At 48.7% G+C, this 18,477-nt stretch overlaps 1 protein-coding gene across 7 annotated transcripts in view; it reads left to right on the top strand.

Moving 5' to 3' along the window:
- The window catches only part of PACSIN2 (protein kinase C and casein kinase substrate in neurons 2), a 909,220-nt gene that overhangs the window by 601,560 nt on the left and 289,183 nt on the right, over positions 1-18,477 (top strand). For all 7 annotated transcript variants that reach the window (XM_069628223.1, XM_069628220.1, XM_069628219.1 and 4 more), the window contains one exon: positions 5,852-6,007. In XM_069628223.1, coding sequence (XP_069484324.1) covers positions 5,852-6,007 — 156 coding nt within the window. The remainder of the gene's footprint in view (positions 1-5,851; positions 6,008-18,477) is intronic.

Genomic DNA, 18,477 nt, shown 5'->3' on the forward strand with positions numbered 1-18,477 from the left:
AAAGAACGCCTGGGAAAAGTACTTCTTGTTTCGGTTATTTAGAGTTGACTGCTAAGAGAATCAGCACCCACTCCAGATTATACCTCCGTTGTTAGATCACATAAGGGATGCCAAGACGTGCAGACCTAAGAACTAACTACAGTCTACTCTGAATCAGAGCAGAGGATGAGTGGAAAACTGTATTTAAGAAAACAATTGGGTCAATTCATTTGGCTATGCCCTTCAAGCTTTTTCGGAGATTCATAAACTAAACCTTTCAGAACTGTCAATGTTGTTTAATGTTAATCTACCTCTGTGGCATGCTGATGTGTTCTCCAGCCAATAAGCCACATTTCAGAAAGACCCTGCAAAGACTCTGGCAACACCAGCTTTACATCAGAATCTCAAAATGCAAGTTTTCTGTCGCATTGGTCGAATTCTTGGAGTTTGTAATCAACATGGAGGAGAGCCAAAAGAACCAGAAGAAGAGGGAAACAATAAGGAAATGGATTGAATCAATGAATGTAAAGGACATACAGAGATTTAGGGCTTCCCAAAATTCCATAGAAAGTGCATCCCATATTGGTCACATCATGTGGTCTCCATCAAGCAGTGTGATGGACCAACTCATCACTTCACCTGGAACTAGGAAGTCCACAACACGTCCATAGCGACAAAACAAGCATTTGAGAATGCAATCATACTTAAACAACATGATGCAACAATAAGCGGATGCTTCTGACTTGGATGCAGTGTTCTCACAAGTGAGCCAGAACACCAAGGTGAAGTTACCCATTGCATTGTTATTAAAACAAGCTTAGTCCAGCTGAATTTAGTTACACCATACAGAAATAGAATATGTGCAGTTCAAAGCAGTCTTGCTTGCAATAATGGAGACACTCTCTGGAGTCCTCGATAAACACTTGCATCTCAGAGATGCTATGAGATGCTTGAATTGGCAATTGTCAAGATGATTTTTCTCTTGGTTCAATTTAATAATTACTTACATTCCTGGATCAAAACACTTCAAAGCTGATGCTTTGCCAAGGATGTTTCCTGCGTTTTCAGGCATGCCACTGTTGTTCAGTCACCTCTCACAAGGAAGTCACTTAAAATGTGTCCCAGACTCTGCGAGTTCAGAAGATGGACTAGGGTGTGGGTGTTTGGGGGTATCAGGGGTGAGATATACATGGATTGTTATTGAAGGGAAAAGTAGGTGTTTGTGTGTGCCCATACCAGAACTGCAAAAACAGGCAATGCATTGGTGTCATAACTTTCTGTCAGCCAGTCATAGGCGGGTCTAAAAGACTCGGCGATTAGTACAAATATTATTCTGGTGTCCAGAAGTAAGAGACAGATGCATACAACATATTGAGAAATGCCCTATTTGTGAAACTATGAAAGGTTCCAAGAAGGCCCAGCAAGGCCTTTTAACACCTTTAGCCATTCTACCAGGACCTTGGTTTCAGAAATCTGTCGGCTTTATAACAGACCATCCTGATTAGGGTGATGGTGGACGCTTGGTTGTTGGCCCACTTCCTCTGCATTCCTGGAGTAACTTGGGCTCGACCTTGGTGCACCGGTTTATGGGCCATTTTTACAAGCGCCACGGCTACTGTCAAAAACAAATAATTCATGTGTGCTACCCAGGTTCTGCCAGGAGCATCTACATATGCGGCCCATGACCACAGCCGGCGGAAATGAGATACAAGAAGCTCAAGAAAATATGTACAATTCCAAACCAAGATACCAGACCCAAGCTGACAAGGGACACATCCCTGCAACAGAGTATCAAAAAGTGCCAAATATTGTAGTTCAATGCTATGAATTTGTCCTTACCTCATATCAGCAGAAAAGACAGGCCAGCATTAGTAGTTTCCTTGGTGATAGACTGGAAAATTTCAGATACTGCCTAAAGTCTACATCTTCTGAGAGGATGGAAAATCCATCCCATTTTCCATGCCTCTTCTGTACCCGGACAGAACAAATAACCACTGCTCGGCTCTTACCAGGTGGTCTTTCACAGGATTAAGATTATGAAGCATAGATTATACATGCAACTCCAGGATTCGGAACTCTTCGCTGGAATGCCTAGTTGATTTATGGTCCTGTGAAAAGGACTTGGCAACCAGTCAAACATATAAATGTCCCTCAACCCCTGGCTACCTTCCATAGAAAATACCCCTTGGTACCTGGCTGCCTTATTGGGTACCCATAGAAAAGGGTATTGCAGGAGGGGGTAGGCCTGCTAGAGCTTGTAGGACCCCTTTAAAGAGACCAATGTTTCCACCATTCTGTGCTTTGCTACAGCTCTGATGCATCAGTGTGACTCCTTCTCCCATTTTGCAGCTCCTGCATCTTAAAATTGTAGGGGTCCTCCCACCTGCTCCGGCTTTTTCCTTTTAGGCCCCAGAGTAAAGACTTTCTTACAGCATTGCTATGTAACCTTGGTGTGTTACCAAATGTCAGCCAGCTTGGCTCATTTTTCCTTTTTCCGAAGAAAATCCCGAACTCCTTTTTTAGCTTGCACCAGCTCATTCCAGATCCGGTTAGATTCTGATTTCAAATGGAAGTTTGTGATAATGGTATATCAGGAAAATGTGTTAATCTGCACTAGAATGAACCAATAAACTGCTGTGTTCCACATGCAAGTGGTTTGGTATTAAATGGGTTTGCAAAAATTGAGTTCTGTTGAGGTGAATATTCTTCTTCCGGACATTCTATGTATTGCTGCTAAGTTACATATTGTGGCTATACTAGCCTTTGTTTACAGTCAGCCTCTAAATCGCAAGCCATGCCTTTTTGTCATGTTCTTGTTATTACGACCTAATCCTTGCATGACCAACATCCATATTGTAAAACGCAGTCAATGGCCATGTTTGCAGGGGGGATACATTCAGTGTTAATAGCAATCATAATCAGTATTATTGTGAGTTTAATGCCACAGCGCCACTCAGTAGCCATCCTTGGATGTTCACCACTAGTTTAGAGCCACTGAGCAATGGCCTGTGGTATGCACACTAGATCAGAAGTATGCATTTTGCTCCAGAAACGATCTTAGTCTTGTTGGGCAACAACATTATTTTACACACAGCCTTGTCAAACTTGGAGATGTGGGTCTCAAAGATGCAGACAACTATATGCATGTTTCACCCTCTTTGGGGATCATCAATACAGTTTAATTGGAGTATGTTTAGCAAACCCCCATCAGTGTTGTTGTGGTTTTAAAAAAGCATAAAGGACAATTCTGCTTGAAGTTGTGAGGGGTCAGAAATGAGAGGTGGACACAAAGTGGTAGTGTTTTCAACATCCGTCATCTTTATTAGAATAAAAGTGTTGCATAAAGGCCATTCTGTCCCTATCCTAAAGAGTTTCCCTACCTAGGAAACTAAAACTAAAGATCAGTCTGTCGTGTCGTCAAAATCATATACAATGTCCTTGTGTCCAAAACATACTAATATGATCCTCACACTAGAAGTGAACAATTAAGGGTGTAAGTAAAGTGTTTCCAATATAGGTTTGGTAAAAAGTGTTAAAACAAGTTGATAAATCCCAAAGAAAATGCTCCTTGGATCCAGAGAGTGGTTCTCTTCCCCTGGATGTCTCGGGTAGGGTGGCAAATGTGTCTCTTTCAAACAATAGCTCCTTGAAGATGGCAAAAGTCTTTCAAGCAACCACTTCTTTCGATTCCTTATACCTGATTCAGGAAGTTTCTGTACATAAAATATGTCGCACACCATTCAGCTGTTTCTGGGTTTCCTGACAATGAGTTCACAAACTGTTCACAATGAGATTTTTCATCTAGGGTTCTCTTATAAACCTCTTTGTTATTTTAGCTGACTACCTGATGTATTTGTCCATCAGAAATCCTCCTTTGAGCTCTTTAGGTGTCTGCTTATATCCTTCTACCAGGTATTTTAATTTTAACTGAAAAAACGGTGTTTGTTCAATTGCACAGCTTCCACTTGCCTGTTTTCACTTGTCTGTTTTCCTAGAGTCTTTGGTTCACTTGTTTTGCCATGTGTTCTGCGAAAGTAAGTACATTTCTTTCTATGATTCCAATGGACCTCCTGGTATACTCCCCTGCCAGGAATCCTTTAGGATGCTTATCAGAACCACCAGTATACTATCCTGCCAGGTATCTTCCCACAATGTCAACGTGTTATTGAACTTCAACTTGTCTGGTGTTTGGACTGCCAGGACCTCTTTTCATTTGGTTCTTACAGATCACCTGGTATACTCTCCTGCCGGGTATCTGCCCACAATGTCTTATTTCTCTTTGTATTTCAAATGGATTGCCTGGCGTACACCCCTGCCTGGAATCCCTTTCTGGGGTTTGCAGATCCCCTGATATGCTTCTCAGCCTGGGGTCTTCTCCCCAAATGCTCATTGCTTCGGTCACCAGGGCTTCTTTTAATGCTCTCACTATCTTTCAATATAGCTCAGTTGTATTCCTTCACTGTCTATACTTTCTTGGCTTGAGGTACATCTTGTTTCAACTTTCCCCACATTGATATCTCATATATGTAGACTTGTTCAAGTTCGTCTTTTTAACTCCTTCACTAGTATTCATCTGCTTTTGAGAACACTTGCTCCAACTTTCCCTATGTTGATATGTCATATATGGAGACTTGGTCAAGTTCTGTCTTTTAACTCCTTCACTAATATTAATTGGCGTGCAGCAATACTTGCTCCACCCTTGCCCACATTGACATCTCACACATGAGGATTTGGACTAATTCTGTCTTTGTATTCTACTTGGTCGGTATTACAAATGAGTTATTAATGTCTCACATGCTTGTCGGTACACCCTGAGCGCCCCAACATCTCTGGGCAGACTCACTGGTGTCTGGTAGAGTTCCTGACCCGTGGCAAGTTGCTGCAGTGAAGTCTTCACTCTGGGGCGGCGTTTCCCGCTCCGCAGACCTTCTCTCCGCTCCCCTGCAAGCTCTGCATTCACCCACCAGTAAGCCTGCTGCTTCTGGACACAACCGTGCTTCCGGTACCTTTGCTGTTGCTGGCGGCTCCCTAGCGGCTCTCCCACGGTGCCTGCTGTGTCCTCTGTGGCCTCATGCCATGCCGGTTAATGCTTGTGAGCGGCAGTCTGATAGCACCTGCCCTCTCCAGCACGGTCCGTTGCCATGCTACTGCTGCCTTCTCCCTCTGTTCTGCCTCTTTCTTCTTCTGTTCTGCTTCTCTCCTTTCCTCCAATGCGGACACCATTTTTAAATGTTCTGCACGGTTGGGCCCCATTATAACAACTAGCCCGCTTGTTCAGCTTAGTGTTTCCTTTGATCCATATTAACTCCTTCCTCGTCTCAGTACTCAAGTCTTAATGGCATTTGGAGTCCATAGGATTTATAGAATTTTTGTTTTGGCTCAAAAACATCAGACAGGAGACATTGTATGTATTATGTATAAATGAGGTGTGAATGGTACTCTGCCTAGAATGTTATGCAGGAGGGGATTTGTATGGTGATAACTAGCCCTTAAGAGTTTAGAAATGATGGGGGTATTCTTCCCGGTGAAGTGAAGAATACTGCGTCTCTCCTGATGGGGTGACCACCTTCCTCTGACAACCGGTCTCCTCCCATGTGATCCTCAAACATATCCCCCCTCCACCCCCAGGGTCAAGCTCGGGTAGCAGCTGCCGTCTATTGGCCGCATGGGAGGAGATCTCTGGCTGGGGTTCAGTGATGACTCCAGACTCCATCGGAGTCATCACCAAGTACAGTGTGCCCTTTCAGAGTTTTGTGCCTAAGTACATACCTACAAAGACAGGAATGGATGGACTGAATAATTTTAAAAGAATTGTAAACTATTTCTTGTGATAAATATGCTTTTAACGTGAACATTATATTTATTTGCGCAGGTGGACGGGTCAAAAAAGGCATACCATGCTGCCTGCAAAGAAGAAAAATTGGCAATATCCAGAGAAAATAACAGCAAAGCAGACCCAGCCCTTAATCCAGAACAGCTGAAGAAACTTCAGGATAAAGTGGAGCGAAGCAAACAGGATGTCCTTAAGGTCAGGTAGTTTCATTTTATGTTGTACTATGCCACTTTCCTTATAACAGTACTTGTTTTGAGAGTCGAAATAAGCACAGTGGTGGTGAAAGCCAAACATCTTCTATTTGGAAATATGCTTAATGAACAACTTCTGATTGCATTTTTTTTACAAGTTGTGAAGGCATCATGAAGCAAGACACAGACAACAGATTCAAAGTTGAAAAATAAATCACTTTATTAACTTAAAAGTCCGGTTAGAAAAAGGTCTAACTTGCCCTATACTAAGGTGGAATTTCCCTATCTAAATGAAACGAAGGAAAGTCTGAGACCGGGTAGAACTTAAAAATATGTCGGTGTGCAAAACCTATACTTGTCCCCACAACTAATGTATACAATGTGTAGGGATGTCAGCAACCAAAAGAAACAATGTTCAACATAAAGTTTTGAGCTTATTCCAGCTTGCAGCTTTCTTTTGGCTCCTTTCCCAAAGTATAAAACTATTTCAACAAAAGTCTCATAATTACCTTTCTTAGATTTAAGGTGATAGTTTTTTTCTAACTCTTTTTATTTGCATTTTGTAGAAACATCACAATACAGCCAACATTAAATGGCACCTTGTGGTTCGCCGGTAACCCTCCTCCCGCCCGATCTGCTACTGCCCTTTCTCTGGTCCTGATTATTCCCATTAGTCCATGACGTTAATAGTGGAGTGTCCCTCAGTTCCTTATTCTGCATAGCTCTCCCATATTTTACTGTATTTCCCCAGCATTCCTCTGCCCCGATAAAGGGGATACAGTTTTAACCAATACTCTGGGGTTCCCTTCCCCAAGTAACACAGTTCCAACACAAAGAACCTTGAGACTCCGTCCTCAAGTTTCTGGGTTCCGTTCCCCAAGACTTGGTTGCATCATCCCAAAAATAACCTTGTCTTCTTGGGATTCTTTGCCACACTTGAATCTTCTCTTTTTAATTTGTTTTCATGTGTGCATCTTGGCTCTATTGGATTTAACTTTAGGATTTCAGTTAATTCTGCTTTCAATGTATATTTCTGCTGTTTGTAGCTTTCGCACAATTTTATATTCATACGCCTCTCATTGGTTCAGTTTTAAAGTTCCATTTAAATCCAGCTTCAGTACACCTTTGTTTTAGGTTATTATTTACAGTTACATTCACTACAGAATTCAGCATACAGTGCTTTTACTTGAATTTAAAGTGCCTTTCACTTCTGAATTCAACATGTAATAGTTCTGTTTATTCGTAAAGTTTTTGTTTAGTTCGATATTCAATAGACATGGGATTTGCTCATGACTCCCTTTCGTTTCAACCCGCTGTTTAATATTCATTCAGTTTGCTTTAAATGAAATGCCCCAGCACTCAGAAACTTTCGAAAATGTGTTTCCTTAAACACATGACCACTCCAATAGAAAGTATTACTGGCAGTTTGACAGTGGTTTAAACCCAAAGACTTTCGAATACGTGCTCTTGTGAGACATGCGACCAGACCGATGCAAAGTATTCCTCAACAATAGAAATGTTCAACCACTCGCGCACCGGGTTTCTCATTTGTCAGAAGCTCTCTGATCGCTTTGACAGCTTTCCCAGCAGCGCAGATCACATGGCCTTCTGTTTTTGATGTCAGGAGTCCAACATCTTCCACTCAGACACTCCTGTGTCCACCTCTTAAGACAGGGGAACGAGCACCTCGAACACCGGGGAAAGGGACAGCCTCTCCACATGGCTCCCTTCTCAACATTCAGTCCACTCCACAGAGCCCCAGCTCCCACGCTTCCATAGACCACCTCTCTTTGCAGTCACCAGCGTCTCGGCATGTTGCACACAACTGACCGACCCATAGCAATGTTCCAGCTGCTCACCTATCCTCAGATAAGGTGCCCTGCTGATTGCACCAGCCTCCTTGCTGCTGCTCTTCGTGTTGATTTCTCCTCCTCCTTGTTGCAGGTGTACTTTAACAGTATGGCTTGCCTGTCATGATTAAGAGGACATGCCAAACCTACACAACACTTAGCAGGCATCTTGTTTTTCCCAGTACCAAAATGGTATAGTGTTCACTGCTCTGAGCTGCCTCTTCCTTGTCTTATTTCTGTCAAGTGTCACATGAGGGGAAATAAGAGGCGCTGACTTACAATAATCCATAAAGGTCGGGGAAAGGTTAGGTTGATCGTCAATAGGGAAACAAGGGGATACCATGTCTCAACTGGTTGTACCCCGCTCCCAATCCCCAAGGACTCTCCACCGAGGTGATCCTCCCTCGCTTCTCCACCCCCAGGGCCGGGATCCAACAGCAATGGCCTTTCCCTGGCTACCCGAGAAGAGGCTCTCTGGGGTTTAGGAGTGAAGATACTCTCAGGTTTCTCACAAAGCTAAGAGGTGTTTTGACCATATATAACTTAGGAGTTTGAGCTTATGATTGACCTACATGTGGGGGGGCGTGGCTTGGCGCCGATGGCGAGCGGTAGCTGATCCGCCGAGCTCCGGCCGAGACGCCGTTTCCTGATCCTTTTTCTCCGGCTCGCGTGCGACCCCGACTTCTGAAAAGGAACGAGCGGTTGGGCGAAGCAGCCCTGCACCTGAATAGTTGTTGGGCCCACCAAATTGGACCCCCCTGAGACTCCGGTGGCCCTGAATCGGTTCTCCCCCCCTCCCGTTCTTACTGGATCCAAGATGGCGCCCCGCACAGCATAGCGGTGCCTGCGAGGGGTACCCCCTCCCCCAACGGATTCCAGGGCCCGGCGGGGAGAGGCAGCAGCAAAAGAGAGGCTCCGCTCTTCTAGAGACCACCTCTACGGACCACACCATCACACACGGGGGCAGACCACAGCTTACGGCCCGATATTTGGCCAGGTGAAGGGCCCCACCAGTGATCTCACAAGTGAACTAACTTTTGAGGCCTAAAACACCCGCAACCATCGCCCCAAGATGGCCGCCAAGAACAAGACCAGAGCCGCCACCATGGACTCCTTTGTTTCCACCAGGGCGAAGACCCCCACTCAATCCAAGGCCAGCTCCTCTGAAGTTGCCCAGTCGAGCGAAGAGGTGGCGGCCGATAACCACTCTCAGATACTTGATGCTATAGCCTCGCTAAAGACGCATATAGACTCCAAGATCGACGAATTCAAAGTCGATATTCAACTGATCCGCCAAGACGCTCGCAACTTAACGGAGAGGGTCGCGACCGTTGAACAGTCGGCAGAGGAAGCCTCCACGGCCATCACAGCCATAAAGTCCGAAGTTGTCCTCCTGAAGAGGAAAGTCACCTTTTTGGAGGAAAAGGCGGAGGAGGCCGAAGGTCGGGCCAGACGGAGCAACATCAGGATCCTGGGGGTCCCGGAGGGGAACGAGGGAGTAAATACCACATCCTTCGTCGAAACCCTTCTGCTACAAGAAATAGGGGCCGGCAAATTGACCCAGGGATTCTCTGTCGAAAGGGCCCACAGATCCCTTCAGAGGCGCCCTCCCCCCGGATCGCACCCCAGACCCATAATCGCTAAGATACTGAACTTTCAGGACAGAGAAACTATCTTACGGCGATCCAGGGAGGGGGGCCCCATCGAGCGAGGAGACTCCAAAATCTCCATTTATCCGGACTACACGCAGAAGGTACAAAGAGAGCGGAACTCATTTGTCCCGATAAAAGCCCGGCTCCGACAACTGAACCTAAAATATAGACTACTTTATCCATCGCGCCTAAGGGTTGTCTACAAGGAGAGAGTGGTATTTCTCGAGAACCCAGATGCGGCCAACATGTGGCTTGAGGATAATAACCTGGCGGATGGCAAGGACAACTCACAGACTGAGACCTAACCCCCCAGCGACCCCCATGTAAGAAACATCGCACGTGAGACCGGAATACAGAAGATAATCCAACTACAGTTTTTTCACTTGGAAACGGCCTCGTTCGGCTCTGCCGCCAGGCCCTTGCCCCACCCCCAGCGTAGTATTTACCCGGTCTGGGCACCCGCCTGACCCAGCTCGCGCCCGACTCCCGGATGGGCTCCGACGGCTCGAGAGCGCCTGAGCACCGCGACAATGTTGTAGTTGCTGGGCGCACCAGTTTAAGTTTTGTTGTTAGTTTTATTAGTTGTACAGTCTTCATGCCTCTTTTGCCAACGCAGACCGAGATGGGTCTGGGACATGACACCGATGAACGAAATGCAGTGGTATCCCCCCTGCAGCCCACCCGAACAAGACTAAAGTGGAGTCGGACCCCAGAGTCCCACACCAAATCTGAAACTCGAACCGGATGGCGGCACAGCTTACTGTAATGACCTGGAATGTGCGGGGCATGGGCTCATACCTCAGGCGCAATCGTATACAGTCCTACCTCAGGAGGAAGAAAATCTCCATTGCACTCCTTCAAGAGACTCACCTCACGACGGAGGCCATGTCTAAAATTGCAGACCGATGGGCTGGGACTGTTAGAGGGTCCCCCTACTCTAAATACGCCAGAGGGGTGCTAATATGGATAAGCCCGGACGTCCCCTTCCAGATGGAGGGAAGTGAACAAGATAAAGAAGGGAGATTCACAGCGATTTGGGGCACATTGGAACAAACCCCAGTCTGCTTCATCAACTCTTACTTCCCTCATCACGGGATATCGGCGTACCTCGCCACATTGATAACGAAGCTGACTCGGTACCGGGACCGCACCTTCATATGGGGAGGGGACTTCAACTGTGTTGCTGACACGAGTGCAGACAGATCGCTGCCCCCCCCACGCCCGAGCAGCCTCACATCCGGTGCCCTGAGGGAAACTCTGGAGCAACTCAACTTAGTGGACATCTGGAGGGAACACCATCCGACCGACAGGTCCTACTCCCACTACTCAGCTCCACACGGAGTTCACACAAGAATTGACTATCTGTTCATCAATAAGGAACTTACCCCACACATAGCAACCACAGAATACCTGGGGCGGACGATCTCCGACCACTCCCCACTGACCATGTTATGGCAAATGAGAGGCCCCAGACCCCCGATCCCCATGTGGAGGATGCCGACCGCGGCACTTGCGGACCTCGAGTTCAGGGAAACCCTTGCCGAAAAATTGGAAGAATACTTGGAGAACAACATCGGTTCGGTCCCCTCCTGGGGCACATTATGGGAAGCAATGAAGGTGGTGACCAGAGGCGAAATCATATCGAGAGCCGGCGGAACTCGCAGGCAGTTGCGGAGAACCCTGGAAGCACAGGAAGCTGAGATCTCCCGACTGGAGTCCACATGCGACAACTCTATGGAGACAGAGACCAAGCTGAAGGAAGCCCGCACAGAATGTCAGCAGGCATGGGAAAGACTGGAAAAATTTGATTTCGCCACGCACACCGCCAGATCTCATAAAGAATCGGACAAACCGGGAAGACTACTAGCATGGCTCTGCAAACGGGAACACCCCAAACATCTCCCAGTGGAGATACGGGACGCTAATGGGTCATCCCACTCGACTCAGCTAGGGATCAATGAAGCCTTTGCTAAATTCTACACAGAACTGTATACCCACAAGACCCAGATTCCTGCTGCAGACATCATAGACACACTCGAGGAGATAGAACTTCCCCACATTTCGCTCGAGCAGAGAGAGGAGCTGGAAACCGAGATCACTCTTGAGGACGTTCAAGGGGCAATCAGGTCCCTCTCCAACAACAAAGCCCCTGGCAGTGACGGCCTCCCACCTGAGTTCTATAAAGCGTATGAGTCCATCCTTGCCCCAGTTCTCCACGAGGTCTACCAGGAGGCACACACGGATGGGATTCTCCCCAACACCATGAAGGAAACCATAATAGTCCCCATGCTCAAGCCACACAAATCGCCCACCGACTGTGAGTCCTATCGCCCTCTGGCTATGCTAAACTACGATGCCAAGATCCTCACATCCATATTGGCCCGCAAGCTAGCCAGGGTGGTGGGTTCCATCGTTCACGAAGATCAGAACGGATTCGTTCCTGGGCGCAACACCACTGCTAACCTCCGGAGGTTGCAGCATGTAATGGCCGAAACATATGACAGGGACGAGGACCTGGCGGTGTTGTCGCTCGACGCCATCAAGGCCTTCGACTCCATATACTGGGAGTGGATCAGGGAGGTCCTGAGAAGATTTGGCTTTGGAGGGGGCTTCATCAGGTGGGTTGAGGTCCTCTACAATTCCCCGACGGCGAGAGTAAGAACGGGAAGAGTGGTTTCAGCGGCTTGGGATATACAAAGGGGAACAAGGCAGGGCTGCCCGTTATCACCCATGCTGTACATACTGGGCCTGGAACCGATTGCATTATACTTCAGGCAGCAGCTTTTCGATGCTGGCATTAAGGTGGGCAATGCACACCACATAATATCCTTGTATGCAGACGACGTCCTTCTTTACCTAAGCTCCCCCGAAGTTAACGCGCCAACCGCGTTGGAGATACTGGACAACTATGCGAAGTACTCAGGGATCCGCTTTAGTAGGAATAAGTCCTCTGCCTTCCCCTTGGCGGGCTTACGCAACATTCCGGAAAACAATCTCCCAGAGATAGGAATAAGCTGGCAACTGGTCCAGTTCCGTTATTTGGGGATCAACATAAGCCACACCCCGCTACTCATGCATGAACACAACACCGAGGCCGCCATCACGAGTCTCCGAAGTTCTATAAAGTTTTGGTCCAAGCTCCCATTGGCCATGGTGGGCAGGGCAGCGATTGTCAAGATGATCGTACTCCCCCGATTCCTGTATTTCTTCGTAAACATTTGCCATTACATTAGACCGTCCTTCTTCAAGAAGCTGGAGGCCATCATCAGGGACTTCCTTTGGGGCCCACACAGGCATAAACTGTCGCTGTCCGTCCTCTCTCTCCCACACAAAGAAGGCGGAATAAAGTTACCGGATCTCCAGTTGTACTACCTGGCTGCCCAGCTGAGTCACATAACGAGATGGCTCTCGGATGAGCCTTCAGCAGAGACCGAACTGCTGAGGCAACCCTTGGACAATGTGATCCCCAAGGAGATCCTATGGCACCCTACATGGCAACCCCCGGTCCCCTCCATGGTGATTGACCTGGGAAGAAAGATATGGGCCAGGTCCTGCTGCATCAGGCGAATACGACACCCATACTCTCCGGACAATCCCATCCTAGCAGACACCTGTCGAACGGCTGCAGACATCTCTACGGCAAGGAGGTGGGAAGAGGCCGGCATTTACACATGGAGCGACATGTATGAGGAGGGAGAATTCAGGGATTTCGAATCTCTTAAGGCTGCCGATGGAATTCCCCCGGGCCAGTTCCTCTGGTACCATCGCCTCAAACAAACTGCTAAGAAACAATGGACCGGATGGCCGGAGGAGCCCTCCCCTGACCCTCTGCTACAAGAGATGCATGACCTCTCGGACGGCTGGAGACCTGTCTCCAGGCTTTACAGCAGACTATGTGATAAAACCAACCCTAAATGCGAAGATCTGAGGACAAAATGGGAGGCGGACCTTGAGACCCCGATTTCAGATAAAGAATGGGAAAGAGCGCTGATATTTCCCAAAAAAGTATCCAGGAACACCAGGTTTGGCCAGATCCAATTGAACGTTCTTTACAGGACATACATGACCCCACATAGGGTTGCCTCCTTCAATAAGACATCCTCCCCTGCATGCCCCTGGTGCGGGAATGATAAAGCAGATGTGATTCACATGTTCTGGACCTGCACCAAGGCGATGGCACTGTGGTCCAAGGCCAAACAGACCTGCATGGACGCCGGAATGACAAGATACGAATGGACTCCTGGCGAGTGCCTCCTGGGGACCTACCCCAGACCTAGCAAATCCAAGCACGCTGTTAAATTAATGGACATCTCATGTATCCTGGCTAAAAGAACAATAGCGATGGCCTGGAAGACGCCGTCGGGCCCCAGGCAAGAGAGATGGCTCAAAGAACTCGAGAGATGGACAACAGCTGAAACCAGGGCCTGGCAGGAAGGAATCACGAACAGTGGCGAAACCGAAGGTGGCACTTTGGAATCATGGAAGGCCCTCCTCAGAGACATACGCTTCAGCGCTGACTACAAACCCCCCTGAAGTCCCACACCACTGCATTGACACTGCTCGGATGCCGGCATTGGTGGAACCACCCCTGTGTTTGACCCCTCTTGCTTCCTGAAACTTTGGGTCATTGCCCCTAACCCACCCGTCCACTGTAAGTTTGCTACAACATGAAGACTGTTGTTGATTTGTTTGTTCCCCCCCCCTTGTTTCCCCCTCACCTTCTCCTCCCCAGTTCAAACCAATGTTGATTTCTTGTTGTATTGCACGTTTTCTTTTTCTTTTTTCTATCAAAACCAATAAAATACGTTTTAAAAAAAAATGATTGACCTACATGTGTTTGCTCGGCTACACAGCAATTCTTGGAGGAATAGGAGGGGTTATGTCAGTGGGTACTTTCATGTGTGGACACAGAAGGAAGGTGCCAGTATGGAAGTGGCTGCTGTTGCGGTGCAGCTTGCTCCGGCATACTCAAGGGCTCTTCATCACAAGCAGTTGACTCAAGGTAGTTCTCTACAGGCCCTTTCACTACCTAGTTATGGTGTGGATGTTGGTTCATATGTGTTCTGCGTTCTTCTGCAGCGTGTTGAGCCAGTGTCGTAACCACTCCTAAAACATAGCCATTGGTATCTACTATTGTTACTTTCTTGCATGCAGGACTGTGTGTCAAGTGCCAAAAGACAGATGTTGATCTAAGAGAGGCCTCACCACCCGCTGTAACTTTGTGATTTTGATGTTAGACTTCTGCTTCTGTGTCCCCTTATTGTTCATTCTGATGTTGTGTTTTGGGGACAACCTCTGGTGGGAAGGTGCATTTTTACTGGCTTATCACATAGGGATGTGATGTCAAACCTTATATGAGAGTTGCCAAAGCACTTTGATTGCCCCCTTTCTGTTGGCTGGACCCATTGGGATTCTTTCATTTGTTGAGGACTATAATCCCATCCCATCCCATCCCGCTGCTGCTTGCTCACCAGTCGCCTCCCTTGATGCTGTACTTTTCCTTTTTATGGACAGTGGACTCAGAACCAATGTTCTTATATGTACAACTGTCTACTGATCGAACGACTGCCTCTTCCTGTCTACTTTTCCTATACATTTACTTGATGAAGGATGGCCAGGTTTCATTCAGCATGATACTCCAGCACTGGTTAGTGGTGCCATTCACAATCTCCTCTTTCCCATCAACTCGAACCTTGATTTTTGCTTTATATTTACGTCCTGTGCCCTTTCCTCCATTATGCATGAGCGTCCCTTGCTAGGGACTGAAGACTGAACCTTTTTCGCCAGAAAAAACCTTCTTCCCCTTTAAATTTAAAGGCATGCAGGGGCAGCCCTGGGAGCATGCGCTCCCCTGACTCCGCCCACCGGCGCCACTCCCTAGTCCCCTTTTCCACGTCGACAGAACGGGCCAATTTCGCCAGCGCGCCTGGGTTTGTCTTCGGCCATGCAATACCATGCGCTCTTCCCCGGATACTTTCTTCTGTCTTTTTGTCTTCTTTTATCAATCAGGTACTCTGTCCTCTGGCGCCACGCTCCTTCCCGGTACATGTTGATTTCAGCAGGCTTCAGCATGTGTCCAACCTACAAGGGGCTCTTAACCTACATCAGATCCCCTTGCTCTTTGCCTCCATTGCCTTGGCCCCGACCAGGGATGGGAGGGTTGTACCGCGTGCAATGCACTTTCTTCGCTTGCTTTGAAGAACAGACTAGCTAGGTGGAGGGAGCTCATTGAGAAGTTGCCTCCACAGGACTTGAAGGATTTCGTCAGACATGAGTCAAGGCCCAATGAAGGGCTACTCTTTACCAGCACACCCCACAAGGGTGTCTCCTTTCCAGCACGGGTACCAAGGCTAGTTCAGCTACCAGCTGCAAGGTCGCAGGGTCAGTTGATCCTCCCTGAGACAGTGCTGAGGGACCGCAAGGTTCTTTTACCAGGTGTATACCTCAGGGGCTATGCCCTTGTACCGGCAACATGGCTGTGGGGGTGCCTGCACGCAGCACTACCGGTGACTCTTCCGAGGGTGACCCGCCGACCAGGTCTTGGCCTGAGGTGCAGGGTAGGTCTCATGCTCCCCTGTCAGTCCTGGAGGAGGCCGGGCCCAGTGAGCCAAGCACCACGACTTCGGCACGTGGCATGTAGCTCGACAAGATGGCAGACGTGCCAAACAAGATGGGCGCTCGCCCAATACCTCCCCGAGGAACAGAGCAGGTGGGAGAACGAGTTACAAGGTGGGGCTGGTGTCAGCCAGGTACGTGGCCTACAGCTTATCCATTACCGGCCATTACCGGCGCAGGGCAGATTTCCTCTGCAACCAACTACACAGAATACGCACCGGCCCCAGCAGCCGCCCGCTATCCCTTCAATATCACCTACCACCCCACTGGCCTATGAGGACAGGTTCTTTGAAAAGTTCCTCACTCTCATGAGATCTCCTAAAATGGAGGCCATTATCAGGGACATGCTACCTCCGCCGCCCACGCCCATAGTCATTCCTCCTTTGGCTCCAGCGCTGCAGGCCCCTGTGCAGCCCCCGCTGCCCATGCCTGCTCCTTCGATTCCAGCTCCCCTGTCTCCCATAGTTCAGGCGGTAAGGTACAGCCTCCGGTCTCCACTCCTCAGCCCTTGGCGGCCAGCACCCCTTCACCCGCGCTGGACCAGCCAGACGCACAGGTGGAAACAAACGAGGAAGAAGACCCCCGACACGCATTCGTCTGCCAAGGCCTTCCACAAACGACTTGCAGGGCTGGCAGAATACTTGGGCCTTCCTCAATCCGAAGTCGAACAACCGGAGGCAAGAGTACTTGCAGAAGTCCTCACTCTACGCCCCACTGCTAGAACGGGGATTCCGATGCAGAAGGACATACTCTCCTTGGCCAAGAAGGGGTGGCTCAAACCCCACTCTGTCGGTCAATCGACGCCTGGACACCAAATATAGGCAAATGGAGGGGGATACACTCTTGCTGTCGGCCCACCCTTAACCTCTACTCAAAGTCTCAGTCGTCCTCAGCCACCTCGTCCTCAGCACTGCTAGACAAGGAGGAGATCTTTGAGGCGTACGGGAAGAAGCTTTATTCCAACGCTTCGCTGCATATTCGTCAGGCCAAAGAGGATGCCATGCTGGCAGCAGTTAACCAGCGGCTTTTGCGGGAAATAGCAGACTTCCATCCAGAACGTCACGCTTCAAGGCGCGACTGGCAGAGGCTGAAATGGTGGCGCAAGACATCATGGAGTCCACTGTGGCCCACATAGACCCCTCTGGCTGGGCCGTATGCATCGCCACAGACATGAGGACTGCCTGGCTTCTGGCTATTAAATTCAACCTAGACTTCCAGGAACGCATATTGGTCCTTCCATTCGAGGGTGGCAACCTCTTTCACCACCGATGAGGAGCTAGATAAAAAGAAAGACAGTTCGCAAACTGCAAAGTCTTTATCCTTACGAATGCCGCACCCAAGACGTACACCCAGTCACATCAGCGCTCTGACAAGATGCAGACGTTCGGAGGGTTCTATGGCTTCCAAGAACAGAGGTCCAGGCAGCCTGACTGTTCAAAGTCAACACAGGCATAAACAACAAAATGGGGGAGTAAGGGCTTTTATCAGTCCCCCTCCTCCCTCAGAGGGAAAGATGGCATGACCCGCCCCTTCGGGTCCACATGTTTCTGGTGGGGAGCAGGCTTTCCCTTCACGCACAGTTTTGGCAACAGAAGTTCACGGACCCCTGGATCCTCTCGGTAGTATCCACAGGGTACTGCTTACTGATCCCTTTCTCCCTCCTCTCCTCCACTCCCACAGATTGGGACAGCAACTCGGTTGGCGTAGATTTGGTCGCTCGTCGAGAGCCAGTCAGTGGAAGAAGTTCCAGCCTCCCAGCGAGGATTGGGCTTCTACTCCAGGATTTTCACCATACAGAAGAACCACCAGGCTGGCCTGAGAGTTGTGTTGGACCTTTCCACCCTCAACCTCTCCCTCCCTCTTCAAAAATTCATGATGGTAACGCCAGCACTCCTATGGGAGACATCGTGCAGGGGGAGACTGGATGTGCTCCCTGGATCTAAAGGACGCTTATCTTCACGTCCCGATTTGCCAGCCGCATCATTCCTTCCTGCGGTTCAGGATCATGGGCTGCCATTTCCAATACAAGGTGCTACCCTTCGGCCTCAACTTGGCTCCCAGGGTGTTTAACAGACTCATGAATGCTTTGGCAGCCCTCCTCAGGTACCAGGGCCACCATCTCCACCCGTACCTGGACGACTGGCTCGTCAGGGTGAAATCTCTGAGGCGGTGCACCACACTTCCTCTGCCCTTATGAGCACACTCCATGACTTGGGATTTTCGCTCCACCTCAAGAAGTCTCAGCTGCAGCCTACGCAGAGACTGACTTTCCTGGGCCTCATCTGCAACACAAGTTCCGAGAGAGTGTTCCCCTCGGAGGACAAGATCATGGCCATCAAGAGGGCCACTGTGCTTTT

Source organism: Ambystoma mexicanum, chromosome 12 (genome assembly GCF_040938575.1).
Source record: "Ambystoma mexicanum isolate Mex_15411 chromosome 12, UKY_AmexF1_1, whole genome shotgun sequence".
In the NCBI taxonomy this organism is placed as follows: Eukaryota; Metazoa; Chordata; class Amphibia; order Caudata; family Ambystomatidae; genus Ambystoma; species Ambystoma mexicanum.